At 40.4% G+C, this 20,502-nt stretch overlaps 1 protein-coding gene across 2 annotated transcripts in view; it reads left to right on the top strand.

Annotated features, from left to right (window-relative positions):
• Nucleotides 1-969: 969 nt before the first annotated feature.
• TGFBR3 (transforming growth factor beta receptor 3) overlaps nucleotides 970-20,502 on the top strand; it is a 146,467-nt gene continuing 126,934 nt past the window's right edge. For both annotated transcript variants that reach the window (XM_072127750.1, XM_072127749.1), the window contains exons 1-2: nucleotides 970-1,118; nucleotides 1,436-1,585. In XM_072127750.1, coding sequence (XP_071983851.1) covers nucleotides 1,525-1,585 — 61 coding nt within the window. In that variant the 5' untranslated portion in view covers nucleotides 970-1,118; nucleotides 1,436-1,524. The remainder of the gene's footprint in view (nucleotides 1,119-1,435; nucleotides 1,586-20,502) is intronic.

Below are 20,502 nucleotides of genomic sequence, written 5' to 3'. Positions count from 1 at the left end.
TGGAACGCACTGGAGTTCACCGAGCCGGGCTGAGTGAAGGTAAGTGCAAGCTCCGCGACAGATTTTTTGTTTTAAATGCGGCGGTTTTTCCGAATCCGTCGGGTTTTCGTTCGGCCCCCCAATTTCCGTCTCATGTATGCCAGCGTACATTCCGTCGCGTGCATGCCATGCCGATGCGCCACAATCCGATCGCGTGCGCCAAAATCCCGGGGCAATTCAGGGAAAATTGGCGCAAATCGGAAATATTCGGGTAACACGTCGGGAAAACGCGAATCGGGCCCTTAGTAAATGACCCCCACTGTGATCAATGTCCCCCTTAGTGCCTGATGTTTAATGATAAATTTGCCTACCTTTGCACTTGTTAAATCTAGCCCATTGGCCCACATCTGTGAAGGTGTTTGTGCCAGTTTTCAGTCTGACATTGCACTAGAAAGAACATGAAAACTGCATTTATTTAAGAATTGTCTGCACCAGTTTTGTGTCACTTCTGTGTCCGACAAGACCGAAAAAATGCTCACAAAAAGAGGAATGTTACTGCTCAACTGGACCATGCGCCACAATTCTGCAGCATGAACAAAGTATTTAACCGAATGAGAACATTTCTCACATCAGGATCTGTACCCAATATCTGAAGTACAAAAAGTGTGAAGCAGAACCCAAATCTGGCAAATATTTCACAGCGAAATTAGCAAAATAAGCCTATTATATTTTTATACTTGTTTCACTTGATAATAGAATGCAGTAAATGAATCCATTCTGTTCATAATCATTGTTACTGTCCATAAACGCATCAAGTAATCGCAGTAAAATCCCAAGCTCCTGCCTTGCGGTAATGTAATCGGTTCATATGTTTCCTGCAATATGACCTGTGTCCACCAGATGGCGATACTGTTGCTACAGCTATTGCTATGACAGTCTCCATACACACTGCAGCTGCTGCTGTACAGGACAGTGCTGGCTCCGATCAGGCCACGCCCCGGGGAGAATAAGGACTCCGCCCCCTTCTTTTCCCTTCTGCAGCTTGGAGTGTCCCAGAGCCGGAGATGCAGGAAACTTCAGCCCAGTGGGAACTGTCAAGGGGCAGGAGAAGCTGGACAGCCTGTGCCTGAGAGCTGTGGGTGAGTGTCCTGCCACCTCTGGCCTCCTAGTGATCATTGCCTTCAAGGGCTGCTCCTAGCATCAGATCCGACAGAACTTTCTGTGCTCCTGTGGAGCTGATCCATGTCTGTCTCCTAATGTTTGTTGCATGTCAGTCTATTGCAGCCCCCTGTCCAGTTTACAATCTGCAAAGTTCTGTCTGATCCAGGGGTCCATGTCATTGGTGTCCTGTGAGCGTTCCCTCTCCGCTCCGTTCTTCTAGGATCTGGGGGTGGGAAATGTCAGCAGGATGTTTTCATCAGCTACACATTCAAGTTTTCTTCTCTTTCCTTCCCAGGCTGCACAAGGCTCTGGCGTAGAGAAGTAAGATAACAAACAGGGGAAAACTTATCAGTGGATTGTATAGAAAATCCCAACTAGGACACCATGAGGACTCTGGGGTTCCTGAGTGCATGTCTACTCCTGTGCTGGGGCAAGTCGTCTGCAGGTAAAATTGATTGTCAGCTTCTGTGCGACTTTCCTATTTCTGGAATCAGATTTGTAAAACGCTAAATAAAATGTGGTGAACTACACGTACCTACATTCCCTGTAGAGATGTAAATCTTACCTTGGTAGATGTAGCAGAGCTGGATCTGTGCCTCTTATGTATCGTGATGTTCATTGCACGTCTTTTGCACATCAGTTTTATCATAGTGGCTTAAGACAGCTTGATAAACGTGGCACATGAGGTGTTAATGTCTGCAATGGATATGTGCGTTTTAGGTTAAAAAGTTGCAGAAAAGTCAAAAATTTGTTCGAAGTTTTTTCTACAATGCCGAAAGTTGCACTTCATAATTCTGTCCAGCACATCTGGATTTGCATGATAGATGCAGAGTAATTTGTCAGAAGTTAAAAGTTGAGTTGGTAAAATTGGCACAAATCGGCAGATGCTACATATCTGCAGTGAAAATACAGAACTATCTGTAATGATCCAGCCGTCACATAATTCATTGCAATACAAAAATACCGTGTACCAGCTGACAAACTCAACTCTACTACATCGATAGTTTACTATACACAACTTATTGTTATGTCATGTACCCGAATATGTCTCATATCCGCAACCAGACCATGTATTATACTAGGATATTGATACTTGGTTCAGCAGAGGATCATCATTCCGTATTATTCTGCACTGCTGCATCCAAATATATCAAAAATAAAAAGTTACTCAAGACTACATGTAAAAAAAAAAGTAAACTTGGATAACTCTCTTTAGGGCAATTAATCACCAGCAACTGATTTTGTTGTCCATCGCATTTATCTGAGAGATCAATGTGTTCACTGCCCAAAAAAATCCAATTTACATAAATGGCACTGACTGTAGAGAGCTGCTGTGTGTGAATATCTTCCTATTCTCCCATGTGCTGCATATGTGGTACCCAGCCAGCTAACACTTGATTATGACAGTTCTGCATTAGTGAATGACACCAGGTATCCTACATCATTGGCTTATGAGCTGTCTTCTGACAGGGCATGCTGGAACTAGTGGTTCTGCTAAGATTCTCATTCATTGGCATTTGTTATGAGATATATAGGAGATATGTTAAGTTTAAGATTCTCATTGCAGAAAGTGTTTGACTAGCACCGTAAACAGCATTTAGGTGGTTAAATAATGTCCATAGTGTATGATGTAATGCAGGCTGCAGACAATACATTAATGACTATACGTTTAACCTCCTGATTGTGTTGTTCAATATGGAGGCTTCCTTCAGTTTTGTCCCATCAAAGTTAGGAGGATATTGGATAACAATCTATAAACTGTGGCTCCATTGTCTACAATTGAACATATCCTCCTCCGTGTTTCACCTGTTTCATATAAAACGTATGCGTCCTGCTCAGTGTTCCAGGCGCTGTCTCGCTTGCTCCGTGCCGCAGCTGTTCTTCATAGCAGCATCTCCCGGAGCATCACTTCTGCCCTGTATCTCACTGGCTTTCCTTCTTCCTATCAGATCCCAGGGGATGCTCTGGACACTGATCTGTAAACTGACTTGTGGCTTCTTATGTGTTAATGCAGTTGATGGGACACTACTAACCTGTGCACCTGGACTATGAAGCAGTCACTAAGCACATTCAACGTATAAATGGTCCTCAGAAAACTTTGTTATCTTTTTATGTAAATATTTTGGGCACAGTTTATAGAATTGGTAACATTTCTATCAGTGTCATATAATCCATTCTTACTATTATTATTTATGGTTTGATATACAAAGGGGCAGATGTATCTTAGTCTGATGTGTGTTTTTGTTGGTATTTTAGTGACTTTTCGGGAGCGTTGGGCTATTTGCACACTTTTTGCGCCATTTTCAAGCACTTTACCAGACTTTGCTTCAGTAATCCTGGTTTGCACCCGATTTGTCTTTGTATTTCTTCTGTTTCCAGATGTTTGTGCCTGATTGAAAAATTGATTCTCGCCAAAAGACAAATAGGGAGCAAAAAAGACATGAAAAGGGCACAGAAATGATAAGTTATTAGTCCTTGAGATGAACTGTTGTCTTGTGGCCAATATTGACACAATGAATAAAATATTATTACAATATAAAACTTTGTTCTACTGAACGGGTTTCCATTTATCTTTGTATTGATTTTTATTTTATTTTACTATTATTATTATTATTATTATAATATTGACTGACCTTGTAAACAAGTTTTAGTTATCATTTTTATAGCAAAGACAACAAGTAGCACGAAACAAATACAGAGCTACCAAAATTAGAGGTCAGGTGCGATTTCTGATAGATACGATAAATATTTAATATCTGATAATCAATTATTATTGACTTTCTGCCAGAAAACTGGTGTTTCTTCTGCGCCTGTTGCGCCTCATTTATGAAGTGTCAGCGCCACAATATTTGTCCTTTTCCGATACTCACGCCTTTTCTTGTTTTGGGTGCACAATTTGGCTGCAGCTTTGAAATCCCGACTCTATTCCTGCACTTCTAGTCTCCAACACTTTTTTGGATCTATGGGGTTATATTTCACCATCGCGGATGTAGAGACAGTTCTTAATGTTTTTAGCCGTGTGCCAATTCATTAACCCCTTGCGGCACAATCTAACATCCCAGTGTAAATTATAGAACAATACATGCATCAAAAACACATCAAAAATCCAGAATGCAGGTGCTCATCTACAATATGCAAAGCCCTTATATAATGATCTTTATAGAACTGCTTGTCACACATCTGGAAAGTCCAGTTGAAATGTATATGTGACTGTATCCACAGCGCAATTGTAAGAAGCTTTTGACCATTGCTGCCATGCGCAGGACACAGACGTTTTTACTGCTCGCTAGGGTATCAGTATATCAGGTTGTTGACCTCTGCTCCAATGGCAGTCATTAACCTAATTGAGAAATCATGCACATTAGTGGACAATAATATGTTTTTCTTTGTTTCACTCTTTGTTTGTTAAATCATTAGCTAAGTTACATCTGTCACTGCTGTCACCCAGGGTGCCCGCTATTACACCATGGTCTCAGAGGGTGCTTTTAAACACAGCAGAAATTCTTACAACCTAAGGTCATCTGAATGAGGCTCACTCGAATCCTTGCCACCAAAACAAAACCATTCAGATGAATGGAACTGATTTTTGCGATATGTGACGGCACTCAGAACAGATTGGTTACAGAAATGTCTCAGTATATCTCAGCATGTCCATGCACTTGCCTCCAAAACAACAAGAAAAATGTTTTGCATGAAATCTCCTCTGTATGAATTTACCCTTCACTGCTTTTCCCAATCATAGTCCAGTGTAAATGGTGTGACATGTTAATAGTATGATGTTGTAATTATTTAGAATTGTGTTCTAATAGTTTCCATTGGGGTTCTGTAAGGGGTTGTACTCAATTTTTAGTTATCCCTCCAAAAAATACCCCATTGTTCCAAGTAACAGTCCCGTTCACACTTATGGATAGAAGGAGAGGACAAGCATGTCTCCTAACACTATATTCAATAGTATCAATAGTATGGGATGTTGGAAATTGCTGAGCACAACACTTGAGTATCTCCGGCACTCTCACACTATTGAATAGAGCATTAGGATGCACTCTTGACCCACCTCTCCATCCATTATGGAAACTATCTTTCTCTAGATTGCAGGGGGTTACATGTTTGTATTTGGAAGGGGTTCCAGCACTTGGGGTGTGATTTTAGCTGTGATTTACTTTGTGATTTTCTATTTTGATGCACGACCTTAATGTATTTGGCGCACCGTAAGACAAGTAAATGAACATTAGAAATGTCAAACCACATTCATAGAAGGAGTTTAGAAGATGGTGACTTGCTTTTTGTTGGTGTAATTTTTTGCCAATAAATGTGCCCAAATTAGTGTTGGGAAACTAGAAATGCAGGAAAAGTGTTGGGATTGAAGAACTTTGCCCAAATTGAGCAACAACAAAAAAAGATGTGATTATCAGAAAAGAAGCTAAATTTTGGTGCTAACATATAATAAATATGGTGCACAAGCCGCAGAAACACAAAAAAACATGGGTGCCAAAAAACTGGCGCAAAGCCCATAACAAGTACCCCCATTTTGTGTTTTTATTTCCAGCTTTATAAAAAACACAAACATGCATGCATATACATGTAATTGTGATTCATTCAGGTTGCTGTTTGTTGCTGTTTAGTATATACAGGGGGAGAGATTTATTAAGAGTGTGTGAGAGCAGGACTGTTCTAGTTGCCCATGGCAAGCAATCAGAGTTCAGCTTTCATTTTTCAACAGATAAAATGTAAGCTGATCTCTGACTGGTTTTCATCGACAACTAGAACAGTTTTACCTAAGGCACTTCTGATAAATCTCCCCCAGTGAGTAGATTTCACTGTATCCTAGATGATATAACAGCACTGGCGTCATGCAGCTTCCGGCCCTGTGTTGTGTGTAGACCGGCCTGCAGGCACTTATCTTGTTGGCTGCGTGGTCTTGTGACATAGTATGTGTGTAAAATCTGATTACACTGTAATAGACAAAGTCCTTCAAAAACAAATCTTCATCAATGCACTGACATGTCGTGTCCTGGGAAAAATTGTCTTCTAAATCACAGAAATGTCATGGTTTTATATAATGGATATCATGGAAATATCTTATGCGTATCTTATATATGTTATATAGAACACAATGGCCCACATTTACTATGGACCTTGTGCCAGTTTTCTTTCTGACTTTGCACTTTATTTTATGCGCAAACTGCTTGCACATGTATTTAAGAAGTGTCCGTGCTACATATGTGTCTCAAGCGACCCTTTTGTGCACTATTCTTCACATGACACAAAATTTGTCATTGAAATGGGCGTTCCGGTGCTCAGTCCGTGCGCCACATTTCTCATGCAAGTGTGTAAAAGGTGCACCAAAAAAAAGCTGGTGCACTCTGTTGAAGCGCCAGATTTATGAACGGTTTGTCCTGGGACACAAGGGTCGGGGTGCCTCATGGAGATAGAAGAGCCCTGGCTAAATCTGCGGGACCGATTACACTGATGGCGAAATTTGGTTATAATAACATATCTGATAATATAGCTACGTAGCTATAATCTATAATTGTATTGGATATATGAAGCATTATACTTACGGTAGTTGAGAATGCCTCCATAATTCATCCTATGGCACTAATTTGTGGCCATGTACAAATGTTCACCTCCTCCTTGGATTTCCATGGCATGTAGAGTTTCAGATCATTAGATGTGTATAATACTTTGTATGTCTGTGATTTACAATTGATGCATATACAATGCAAAAACAGTGCAAACTTTTCTGTACTCAGCTTTTATCATCTATTTATTTATGGGATAAGTGGGGGTGCAAGTGCTGTCTCTGTTACAAAGGATTAAATTGGATTGAAGCAGGATCAAGCATTTTAGATTTCAGCATGACTGGCCAAGTAATTTAGCCCTTGAAGGTGAATATAACCCTTCATATACTGGTCAATCTTATCTGGTTGAGAAGGTGAGAGTCCTTAGTTGTTGATACCCTTTATTGGCTAATTAAAATGATGTTAGTTGCAAGCTTTAAAGACGACTGATGTCTCTTCATCAAGCATGGTGGAGATGAAGAGACCTGACGAAGACCTGGTGAAGAGACCTAAGTAGTCTAGAAAGCTATGAACTAACATAGTCCTTTTTTGTTAGCCAATAAAAGGTATCAACAACTGTGGAATCAACTTTTATCTATATAACTGCTTGCTACAACGGTACATAGAATCTTCTGGTTGAGAAGTGTAATTCTTATAAAGGGATCAGGAAAATTTGCCGTGGGAATGTTTATAGACTTGGTTCCATGTGGCGGACCATTTAGTGACTGACGTGTGACCATGCTGTTAGACGTCGGGAACATCTTTGTAATCTTATGCCTAGTTCTCAATCTATCAGTGGACCACTGTATTCGGAGAGGTGGCAGACAGTGTGTATGTGTGTAAATAGACTTTTTAAGAGTTTCCCTTCTTCGGTGTGCTTGCCAATGCTCATGCTGTATTTCAGGCAGCTGGCATCGCAACCCTGACAAAGTAATGTATTTCCAAGCAGCACTTATTCCTATTTATAATTTATCTTTCAGGGAAAAAATAGGATTCTTTAAATCCAGAAGTAATCCCAGTGCTGTGAAACAAAGATGTTGTTTTGGTTCCTTTGGTTACTCTAGCTGTCACGTATAGCTGTAGCACCTGTGGTTCTTAGGGATGACAGGTTGAAGTGAGACAGAAATTATGCAATAGACAAGATGCATTCCGGGCATCATTTACTGGAGTGAGTCACACACCGAAGTTTGGGCCAAAGGTGCCGTAACCCAGGCTGCCAAACAAAGGATCTGATGGCAGATAAGAACCAAATGCCCACCTATAAAGCAACGTATAAAATACTTGGACACAATGCTTGATGTGACATACTACCTGTGCCTTTCCAGAACTTCTGCCCTCGCTGTCGTGAATGATTACACAATACTTGGCTACTTGAAAAAAATGTGAAGTACTTGGCACCTTCTTTAACTAATACGTTACACTTCCCAAGTAAATCACATTTAGTGCCTGTTTATAATGGGCATGCTGTTTTATGCACTTGAGGATATGACTTTATGTTTGGCACAGTGTTAGGTACACACAGTCTTGGTGCATGCATTTTTTTAAGTTGTTTAATTATCAAGGTAATGCCAGTTTTACACAGTGCCTAGTGTTCAGGTATAAAAGATAGCACATTGGGGGGCATTCATCAATTAAGGCACAGGGTCAGTTTTGTATTGGCGCACAAATTGTGCATTAAGTCAGACTAGTGGTTTTAGATCATGGCGCAAGGGCTTAATGAATTGACGCACGACTGAAAAGTGTTTAAACTCCACCTTCATGAAGGTGAACTTGGTAGGTCTGATAGTGCGGCAAAAATTGCTCCAAAACAGAGTTGGGAAGCTAGAAACTCAGGAAAAGTGTTGAGATTCCAAAATTGCACCCAAATTGAGCCACCAAAAAATAAGGGTGAGGGTCAGGAAAACATTTTTTTTTGTGCCACAACTCATTAATATGATAAGGCATTCCAGACACAAACTATGGATGCCAAAAAACTGGTGCTATAACGATAATGAATGCCCCCCAGTCGTTGTAGAAAAACCATATTTGGCACATATATCTGTCACTTCGATCCAGGCATATCATAGGAAAACATACTTGTAATTGGGATAAGCTATTAAAGGGATGCATTATAATCTGTAGGCAGCAAAATGTTGCAGAGAAACCCACTTTGATTTAAAAAAAAGGATAGTTCTGTCCATTATTTAATTACTGAGAAATTCCCATGAATGTGTATGCTAATTAGGTGATTGGTGCATCCACGGAATGTCCTCAGCACCCTGAGCACTGCTATTCCTGCCTGGACCACTACCCTCTACATCAGGTATAGGGAAGAATTGTCGTGTGAGAATCATGGGGAGACATTGGAAAGAGAAGAATATGATTTAGGTGGGGATATAAGTGCTCCAGGTGCTGGGGACATGTTGTGGGTGCACCAACTGTTTCATTAGCATATGGATTAAACTGCATTTATAACTGCATAAAAATAACAAAGGTATGTTGGAATTCACAGTTCATTTCTCTACAACATGCTACCACAAGATCATAACACTTGGTGGAGGTGATAGACTTCCTTTAATGTCTACAACCATGTTGGAGATCTTATTAGCTCCAATAGGAATTTTGCACAAGTAGGGTCTTCTAGAATCCCTATACATTTATAATTCCACACATCACTATAGTAGTTGTCAGACCTCTAACACCTACTATAACATGTTTTATAACTGGGTCTATTCACACTGAGTTGTGATCAGCAGAATGATCGATTACATGGCAATTCCAGTCTCTTTTCATTTTAAGCTAATTTCAAGGGGTTTGAAAAATTGTCTTGTAAATCTGACATCCCCTTTAAATTCATTATTTGTTGACAAGCCACTACATTGGTAAAGTGATCCAATAATATGTAGAATGTGTAATTCCAAAGTATTGTGTGTTCTGTGGCCTCATTATCTCAGAGTAACAGAGTTACTATTTATCTATGGAAATGAATTTTAAGTCTGATCCTTGGAGTTCACGATGACCTTGTCACTAAACGAAGGACCGGGCAGGGTGTGTGTATAAGAAAAGGTGGATTTTGTTATACTTTCCCAGCTGGATTTAGATATTTTTCCATTGCAAATTAAGTGCACAGTTTTACATCTTGACCCCTCATTTCTTTAAATAGAAAAGCCAAATATATCTTCAGCATCAGAGTGACCCAGTCCTGGTTTTATGACCGTCGTCCTGTGCTGAACATTGAGTGAAGATTATATTTAATTGAAACATAAATTACTTTGAAGGATAAAAGGTTGTCTTGTCTTTTGTAACATTGAGATGAGATTTGGGTGATCTTGGTGAATATCCTAAATATTAAAGGTGCCAGAATTTGTCTGAACCCAACAAATGTGACAGGGATGGCTGATGATCTTGTGTGTACAGTATGGTAGTTTCTGGACTTTCCCTGGTGGCTGATTATGGGAATAAAATGATGTCTAATCTGCCAGAAGCTTTGTTCCCATAGGGGACTTCCCACTTTCTTCATTGCTGATCGTTTATGGTGGAGACAGAAGGAAAGCTGCTGCATGACTTTTCATATGTATAGGCGGTTCAACAATATATTTGTTCAAACATGTTTGAGATTTGACTCAAGGTGTTGAGGGCATTTTGACAGCATCTCTTAGTAAATGCTGTATCTTTGGAGCCCTCTGAACTGAGAAGTTTAATGGAATTTGTTGCCATCTTGCCTGAGCTCCAGTAACAGCATTTGGTGATACGAGAATAAAATCGGGACCAAATGCCGATTTTTCATGCGTTTAATGCTTTTAAGATGCAAAAAACAGCATCAATATATGATGTTTCGGCCTCTCAGAACCTTTTTCAAACACAAGGCTATGTCACAAGCAAGAGTGGGAACTGGCATTTGGAATCGTGCCTACAGAACGCCAAGATCTGCGCTTAGACTGTTGTACTTGGTCCCAATTTTTTTTATATGTATGGGGTTTGATCCATGGACCCGATACACCAGTGAACAAGTATAGTCTTGAATTTGGTGATACACTTTACAAAATCCTCATGTCCATAGGCAGCAATAGTCTAGAGCCTACTCATTGAGCGTCTAACGACAGAAGTGATATAATGGTGTTTTCTGTATAGGTAGTATATTATATTGTAATCCTGTGTGTGATGTAAATGAGATAACTGCTGTAAAGACTAGTGACCAAGTGCAGTTGTGGGATCTAGTACTTTTGTATTTAATATGATATAGAAAAAGTAAAAAAACAATCATCAATAAAATTTGAAAAAAAAATTTTAACACGAAAAGTTCGGTTGACACATTCTTTTTAGTCCTAGGGGCCAGGACAGGGGTTTCATAAAAAAAGAGTACTTTGCCTGGTCAGGCTTCTGGATCTAGCATTGTGGTCATGTTCTGGTCTTTATTCCTGAGAGCTCTGTCCCAAAGTACAGGGTGACTTCCGATGGTCCAAGTAGGCTCTTATTGGCCGAAGTGGGTCCCATGACCACCACTACATCCACCCAAGTAGTCAGCGATAAAGGCCCTGCAGCCGGATTAGGGTAAGTACACTTTCTTTACGCCTAGTAGACCCAGTCTCAATTAAAAATAAATTGAACAAAAAAATTCCATTCCAAAAAAATTACAAAGTGGCTAAAATGGAGATTGCATAGTCTGCAAATTTATTGACACTTTCTCCTTTCGAGGCTGTTGTGTAATTAACATTTAATGCAAATGATTATACTAAATTGCCGCACAAGGACCTGGATTGCTTACTTGACCTTTGGGAAACATGAAAGTGCCACCACATTGTTTCTAGAAAGTTAATGATTGCCCGCTGCCTGGCGTAAGTCAGACACAAAGAGCTGCCTGCAAACTTCACTTTGTTTAACCAACCAATTCGACCGCCCAAACTATCAGCAGCCAGATCTATGAGAACTTAGCATCAAAGGGCTTTATCAAAGCTAAGTGTTAACCGTTAGAGTGTGAAAGCAATGTTTACTTGTCAGAGGAGAAGGTTATACATGGTGATGAATGGGCAGGTCCATCAATGGCCAGTTTTGTGGCTTGAAGGTTACACAGAATTTTCTAACATCTGGGTGGTTGTGAGATTATTTGAAGAATCTGGAGAAGCTAGCACCATGAAGAAGGAAACAGTCAGCATTTGTATTACTTGTACACTGAAGGCCCTTATTTATGAGTGGAAGGCTTTACAACTAGGTTACTGACACTCAAGCAAAGTATGAAGTATCGCTAATGAGTAGAGTTTTTTATTTTATCAATCCACGATGCATATTCAAATTTGTATTATTTTTGAAACTGCAGGACTCTTTAAATACTAATGGAAACATCCAGCATTGGTCCTGGATTTCTTGTCACTTAGCCTAATGGCCTATAATTTATTATTTCAATTATATTTGGTCAAATACTATTTACTTACTATACTATTTTTACAAATTTGGGTTCAGAAATAGGTCTGAGGGGTTTGGCTCCACTATAATCCACTACTGATCCCAAACCACACTCCAAAATAGTACAGAAAGACCAAAATGGTCTTTTTTGTTCCTTAAATGGTTCAGGGGACAGTTGATATGGGAGAAGTCATGTATTTAAGGTCTCTTTCTCATGGAAGCATGCCCACCCGGCCATAGCATAGGTGTAGACACAGCTGTGTGCTAGACAGGCAGAGAGATGAGCGCTTCTCGCCCCACCCCTCTCTGTAGTGAGGCATGGCGATGGCCGAAAACACGTGAAATGATGGAGCATGTTCTATCTTTTTACCGTGCACAGTACAGCACGGTAGCAAATATAGGTCCCCACAATGTCCATGTGAAAGTGGCCTAAATTTGTAATTACCGTATACATTGTATTTTTTGTAATCTAAACTGTATAATATATAATATATATTGTAACATTTATAAATGTGAAATGTAATGGTAAAAATTAACGGAACAATTAATTTAAAGAGCCAGTTCGGCTCAGTTCACACCTGCATTTGGCAGGTTCGGTTCCCCAATACGTTCAACCATTCGTACAATCGAACTCATTGGGGAAACAATGTAAATGGAAGACTTCCCGCTCACCTTCCGTCCTTAGTTTCCTCTTCACTCTTTTAAAACGGAGAATGTAACAGATGTAGCAGATGTGAACTGGGCCTTATTGTGAGCCTAGACCTGGTGCGCAAACTAAGATACAGACATAATCTGTAATGGAATTATATGCAGCTGTGTTTGACCTCTTCTGGTTTTGGATCAGAATAACTGATGCAAAAAAACTGAAATGGCTCTTATATTTTCTTTCAGAAATTTTTATTTAAACTAGACATTTTTTTTATCCTACTGTGGTACTCAAAATCGCTTTCTGAATCTTTGCTTTCCCACTTAGTCATGTCTGTCCAGATGCTGTCCCGCCATCCAAAATCTAGTAGTAAACACATTAATCTACAGCAGAGGCCATGCAAGTCTGAAATAAAGTGTCCTTGGGTCATATTTTTGGACGCCTCCCCTGAAGACCTGTGTTTCTAAACTTCTGCACTCTGTTTACTGTGAGCACTTAATGCTAAGTGAATAAACACAAATGTGAGGAAAGGGAAGCAGCTGGATATCTTCAGGTGGCATAGCAGGAGGTGGGTGGATGTCTTCCCTGCCAGTCGCTGCGTTTGTGGTTCAGGAGAAACACAACCTAAACATATATTTTTAGCAGACTCTGATAGGATGTTCTAAACATGGGTTGTTATAACAGCTTTATATAATCCTGAGGGTCGTCTCTGCCGACCAAAATCACAAATGAAAATCACAAAAAAAAGAGAGAGAAACAGCGCCACTTTTGTTGATAGGCTATGTCTGGTATTACACCTTAGTCCGCCATCACAGGATGATGCATTATTCCATCTTTCAATGTGGATTATTCCCTCCACATTACAGAGGGTATAATCTCTGATCTGATCTGCAAATTTCAAATTCAGGAGTATTTTTATTTTGACGCTTGTGTATAAGATTTCTTAAAACTTTGTCTGCTTTGCTGTTATTGCAAAATTCTGTGGATTTTATTATTAGGAAATGTCATAGTTTTTCCATAGACATGGAGGTGTACTCTAACATCTAAACTTATATAACATCTTATATAACACCTTTGTTTACTTATGATTTTGCATTAGATCTTTCTATCATCTGTATTGTTCCTCCCATCAGTGCAGTTTACTGTATGTTTTAGCTCTTAGAAAAAAAAATACATGGCATTTGTCCACACAAGGAAAAAATAAACACAGTTGCCAAAATAATTCAGTACATAGGAAGCTGCAAGGTTTGGTACTAAAATGCAGAATACAGGAAATCCTGAGACAACACAGGGATTTCAGCCGGATATGTGCGCCTCTCAGAAGGGTAAACTCAAGTGTAAGTGTGATCAGGGGTAAACAGATCACGCTGCTTTTCATAGAGTTCCTTCACATCCTTAAAACTTTAAAATCTGAGCAAACTGAGCAGAAAATTATTGTAGAGGCTACAAGGAAATAACACCATAGAATAGGCAAAGCGCAGTGTCACAAACAAGCAAAAGTAATAGAATTGTTTGCAGCAAAACAGTCTACATATGTAGGAACCAGAATTGTACCCCTCACAACAGTAATATCTGCTGGTAAAAGGTTAAAAGTCCTTCATATCACCTCAAATTATCTGCCACTGAGGCACTGTATCTTAATTACAAACATTTTTATGATATGTAAATGAGTAGACATGAGCCAACTTCTGAAGAGAAGAGTCATGTTTCTCCAGGCTGCCAGTTAATCACACCTCCTTCTTTTGACTGACAGCTCAGTGTCTCCTAAAATCCTGGCCTTAGCCTTAGGCTTCTCCCGTTCCTTACCCAAATGCTGTTCTTCTCAATGCTTGGTGTATTTAGCAGTGAGCCCTGAGCGGGAAACTGCAGATCTTCTCACCATTTCATTTGACCCCCATGGTGGGTGGGACCAACTTTTTCAGCTAATAAGAGCTGTCAGTCAAAGCAATGAATCCTTCCAAGGGCCCACATGAAAAAGGGTGGATGACCTTGATATCAGCAGGATAAGCCCCCTATCATCAGTATATTGTAAATTGTACTCCTGACATTGTCAATAAAATTATGGCATTGGGCATGTTTTAAAGGGTTCCGATTGTTAATAAAATTCTGGAACAGGGCTGGGGAGGGATTTAAAAACAAACAAACGTGTACTCACCTCCTCCCTCGCTCCCGATGTCTCGTGCTGGCATCTCGCCAATTCGTGCCCCTGTTTGCCTTGCCAACCCCTCCCTATATGGGGACAGGTGGGTGTGGCCAGCAACTTCGGCAAACAAACAGGGCCACGGACCGGCGAGACACCAGCGTGGGACACTGGGAGCAACAGCGGAGGTGAGTACAGACTTTTTTGTTTAAATCCCTCCCCAACTGTTAAAAACAGTCGGACAACCCTTTTAACTTATTACACCTACACTGGGATTTGCCTGTATAAGAAATTAGACTCAATGGAAACCAATGAAAAGTCAATGCCTCCAGAGTCAATAAAGAAAATCTGATAAGGAGATGAATCAGGTGAGCAGAGTGGGTGAGGGTGGAACTAGAGGTTGGCATATGGGTGGCTGATATGGGGATCCATTGTGGTACAAACCCCGTAACTCACGAAGGGACTAGTAGAACATAGTGAATACTGTGGTATTACAGCTCTTGCAGAGATCAAAGAAAACCTTAGCCTATCCTTTTTACGTACAACACTTTCAACATGTGGATGTTTCATGAATCACCAATGCGTATCTCTACCATCTGGAAGTTTTCGGTTTTTGCCTTTTTTGTTTATTTCATTTCTGTTTCCATGGACTATTTATAGAGGAAGTAAAAATATAAAGAATATTTTGCCCACACACAGATACTCGTCTTATGGTATTTATGACATTTTGTGGCAGCCGATTGTCTCAGTAGGAACATATTGCTTTCTTTGATTTGTGTAGGAAGTGGAGCCATGTAAGAGTGTGACGCATGTCATTTGCATGCCTTGGAAGTTGCGCCATGGAACTGTAATGTAGTTTTTATTAATACATTAGAAATTCTATATAAAGGATAAATAACACATTTACTGCTATAGCCTCTGTTCTTGTGAACTGATCTCAGGAATACAAAAAGTCTAATAAAGTGTGAATTAAAGGGGTTGTGCAGTCACAGCATTGCTGATTGGTGGGGGTCTCAGTGGTGCGACCCCCATGGATCACAAGAACCGGGGTTGGTTGGAACCCTTTTGTACCCCAAATGACAGACATAGCCGAGATCTATACTCTGCTTTCTCTGTCAGTTCCATAGACAGCAAATTAAGCGTCAGGGTGCATGTCCTCAGGGCGGCCATGAGGGAGGTTTAGTGTGACTGTGTAAAGGGGGCCTCGAGGAGAAGGGGCCCCAAGTCACATAAAACCCTCCTCCCTTACCAGATTCTGGAAACTCACTGTGCACACAAGGCTGGATTATCATTCTGTGTGTATGTGGGGGGAGGGGAGGCACAAAATTTGCCAGTCCCAAACTTCCTAGTGGTGGCCCTGCATGTCCTACATGCATGCTTAATTTTTTTGAGGAAGCTCTAAGGACCCAAACAGCCGCTTGGAGTTGTTATGCTGTTAGTTTCCATCTGCATTTAGGTGCTTGGATTTGAGGCCCGATCACACTTGCCGAAAACTAACTTTTGTGACCAAACTTATTACAAATGAAGAGAGGGTCATGCACATGGATGAGAATCTGCATGTAATCTAAATATGGAGCCGCCTCTATACATAAGGCTTCACCACATACATAAGTATATGGTATATAAGTATATAAGTATAAGACTGTACACACACGACCGTATGAAAATCGCTGTATGCTATCCGTACCGTACCGTTTTCATACGGCCACATTCATTTCAATGGACATGTCCTATTTTCTCCCGTATTTCAGTTCTATATGCCCTTAGAAGTCTATGGGGATGTATAAATACGGGTTAAATACGTGCTGCATACAGATGAAAAACTCACGTATATCCGGTCTCATACGGCACGGAAATATGGGACTGGAGAAATCACACATTCGTGTGAATGCAGTCTAAGGGCAGCACCATATTTTCTTAGATTTGTACAGGATTTCATAAAGAAGACCTGTGTAAGCCCCCCCGTTTAAATCCTAAATGTGTATGAGCCATAAGACTTTCAGAACTTTGTGATAGTAAATAAAGAAAAACAGGACTACGCCTCTCACCATCCTCAGTCAGTGAAATGAGAGTATTATGAGAGCTGTGGTTAAGCGACAGCTGTTGTGTGGGTGGGCACCCTCCTCGGTTTGCAGACTCTGCCATACGTGATCTCCACTGCAGGAATTGTCCCAGGGAAGGATTTCACAGCCATAAAAATTATGTATCTCCTGACTCCAGGCCGGCAGATCGTAATTAGTTTTTGACAGGAAAGAATGTTTAATGATGTTTGCTTCATGTGCTCTGAGCGGGGGTATTTATCAGCTTGTAAAGTAAAAATAATCATGGATGATCTCATTATGGACGCCTGTTTTCTACATAGTAAACCTTTCCACTGATGGATATAATGTTCAGCCAGCGCTGGTGTCTGTATAAAACTCAGTAGGGAATCATATAACATTACAGTGATAACCTGCAGGAAATGACATCGCCTCTGGTCCATGATCTGTGAAACTCATCAGTAATCCATAGTAAGGATGGTATGGATCCTCTGTGTGGGCATGCAGCGAGTAGGCTGATCCTTAGGACTAAGCTCTCTGGGAAGAGCATGCTCTTAAAGGAAAGCTATCATTAAAATCCATCATGATAAACCAGGGACACTTATTTATACATCTAGGCAACGTGACTGTGGTAATCTTCTTGTATTTATCCATGAGCCCCTCTGTGCTGCAGATTCACTGGCTGTTACAGTGTGCATGGAACACTTACCACTTTCACTTTGTGCTGTAACTTCCTATGCTGCAGTGAGATTACATCAAGCAGAGGGAGGGGGAAGGGCTGAGAGGGGTGGGGAGATACTGTGACAGTTTGTTAAGCTGCCGCACAGAGGGGCTCTGGTAACACCCCCCAGGAGCCCTTCAGGATCATTAGGTAGGAAGGAGGCCATGGATAACAAATATAAGAAGATTAGCACTGTCTTGGTGCCTGGAATTGTGAGTAAGTCTCCCTGGTTATTATACTTGATGGTAGATTTTCTTTAACATACATCGCTTTCTACACTCATGTGAGCTAGTGTTCAACTTTGATGACCATTGATGATGATGACAGATGGCAATAGAAGTCTATGGGTTCACAAAAAAAAAACTGCTGGCAGGTCATTTTTTTTCACTGATGAGGCTGTGGAACCAGGTTGGATGTTTTCAAAGAAATGTTAAACCATCAGTTTTTATTTGCGGCCGCGGAGACAAAATGGAAGCAAAATGGAGACACAACGGAGAAAAAAATGTAATGCATGCACAGCTCGCCTGCCACTGTGAAACCAGCCTTATTATTATTAGAATTATTTATTATTATTTATTGTTATTTTTGCGCACCCATAGACTTCTATGGGCTTCCGTGATCCGCATCCATGAAAAAATTAGGACAATTTTAATAATTTTTTTCACGGACAACAGATCAGTTAACAAGTCAATGTGAAGAGACCCATTGAAAACAATGATTTTGTAAGGCATCCATGGATATCACTGCACCACGAATGTGAAGATAAAACGCCAATGTGAAAGCCCTTATACATAGAAACAATGCAGCAGACCTAGGAAAGTGTAAGGGTATAAACCTTGGAATGGGAGTCACTCCAAAGCAATATTTGGACAGCGCTACATGTACATCTGCTGAGTTACTTACTAGTTACTGCATTCTCCGCACTTCCAGTTCTTTTGTTATAGACTGAAATTAACAGATTTTTATTTCCTTTTCACCTCTTAATATGTATTACGGGTGTGAAACATGTTTTTCAGTATATTTAGGTTAAACTTTAATTATAAGAATATGACGCTGGTAGATGACTGATAATTGTGATAAAAACGTGACACTTGTAACATATTGGTAAATATAACAATTATTCAGATTGTTTCATCTGACAACTCTATGGGGCTTATTTACTAAGGGTCAAGCTGCTCACTTTTGTCGGACTTTGCGCCGTTTTAGGGTTTTGCGTGGCTTTGACAGGTATTTAACAGGTGTCTGCGCTGGGATTGTGTCGCATGTGATCGGTTTTGGCTTCCATGCGACATAAATCGTGGTGCGGGCCATTGGACGATTCGACTGATTCGGACTGAGTGCGGAATTTAGAAAAAAGATGACTGAGGGGAGACCTCATTACAATGTACAAATACCTGAACGGACAGTACAAGGATCTCTCCAAAAATCTTTTTATACCTAGGCCTGTGACCAGGACAAGGGGGCATCCTCTACGCCTAGAGGAGAGGCGATTTTACCATCAACATAGACAAAGGTTCTTTACTGTAAGAGCAGTGAGACTATGGAACTCTCTGCCGCAGGAGGTTGTTATGGTGGACTCTATGTACATGTTCAAGAGAGGCCTGGATGCCTTTCTGGAGAGAAAAAATATCACGGGTTATGGGGAAAAACATTAGTTTAATTCTTAAAGGTTGGACTTGATGGACTTGCGTCTCCTTCCAGCCTTATATACTATGGTACTATGCAGGATATCGGGCGCAGTGCATTACCATCGGATAATGCGCTTTCAGTAAAAACCAAGGAACTGGTAAGTAAATGTGCAAAGTACTTTTTAGTTTTTTTACTTGCATTATTGATACAGTACTTGCAGACCAGGCTGAAATGTTAAGGGTTAAAATATAAAAAAAAAACCACATATGCATTTCTTTTGGATTTTCAAATATTTGCCCTGTGAGATATATCATGGGTTAATTGCTTCCCAAGAACTTCCACTATCTGACTAATTTAAGATGCAGTAAAGTATCATCACATTCCTCATTTGACAGCATCTTGTAGATTGATTGTTTCTTTTCAGATTTTCTTCCCTATAAGCAGCATGAGCTCATCGCAGTGACTTTTTCTGTTATATTTTATAAATTAGATAAAGGGGAGAATCTATTAATGCCAGTCTTAATATTATCTCCCGGCGGCGCACTACAGCCCGGATCTACTATGAGGCTACGGTCCTGTGTTTTGGCCATAATGGCGAGGATGCCATGTTCCAAACTCCCGTCAATCTGATAATCAATCCCAAGTACTTTTGTCACTAATATACTGAATATCCTAGAACTCGAGGAGAATCTGTAAACAGATCAGTGCAATCGCATTTGCTGCCTTAGGGTTTGACTTGCAGTTTGACAGCTTTTTATATCCTAAAGGCCTCCAAAGTATTTCATGGCTTCTGCCCTTACTGGCACTTAAGGATTTAAGTATATCCCTACAACAACCTTCAGTGTCAAAGTGAGTTATTTCCTCTTCCCTCTTAGGCTGTGCTATTGACAGCTTGGTTTTCCTCGGCATTACTATGTAGACCCCCTCCGGCAGTAAGGTGAGCTGTCATTCATACCACTCTATTTAAAGCAGCAGCTAATATTAGATGGGGGAAGTTGTGTTGATTTTCACTCTTACTCTAAGAGCCCTTACACAGTTTAATGACTTTACCACCCGCTAGCTTTTATCTTGTTTTGGATCATTCAACTCCGAAACAAAATAAAAGCTCCTATTATTGTCATCATCGTCCATCATCCAGCATTACAACTTATATTACTACCGTCAACCAGCATTTAAAGGGAGTCTACCACCTTCACCAAGCGTTCTGTTCCGTTGGCAGAATGTTGTGGAGAACTGCACTGTTATTT

The sequence above is a fragment of the Engystomops pustulosus genome, chromosome 10 (assembly GCF_040894005.1).
Source record: "Engystomops pustulosus chromosome 10, aEngPut4.maternal, whole genome shotgun sequence".
In the NCBI taxonomy this organism is placed as follows: Eukaryota; Metazoa; Chordata; class Amphibia; order Anura; family Leptodactylidae; genus Engystomops; species Engystomops pustulosus.
This window is presented reverse-complemented; position numbering and strand designations above follow the sequence as displayed.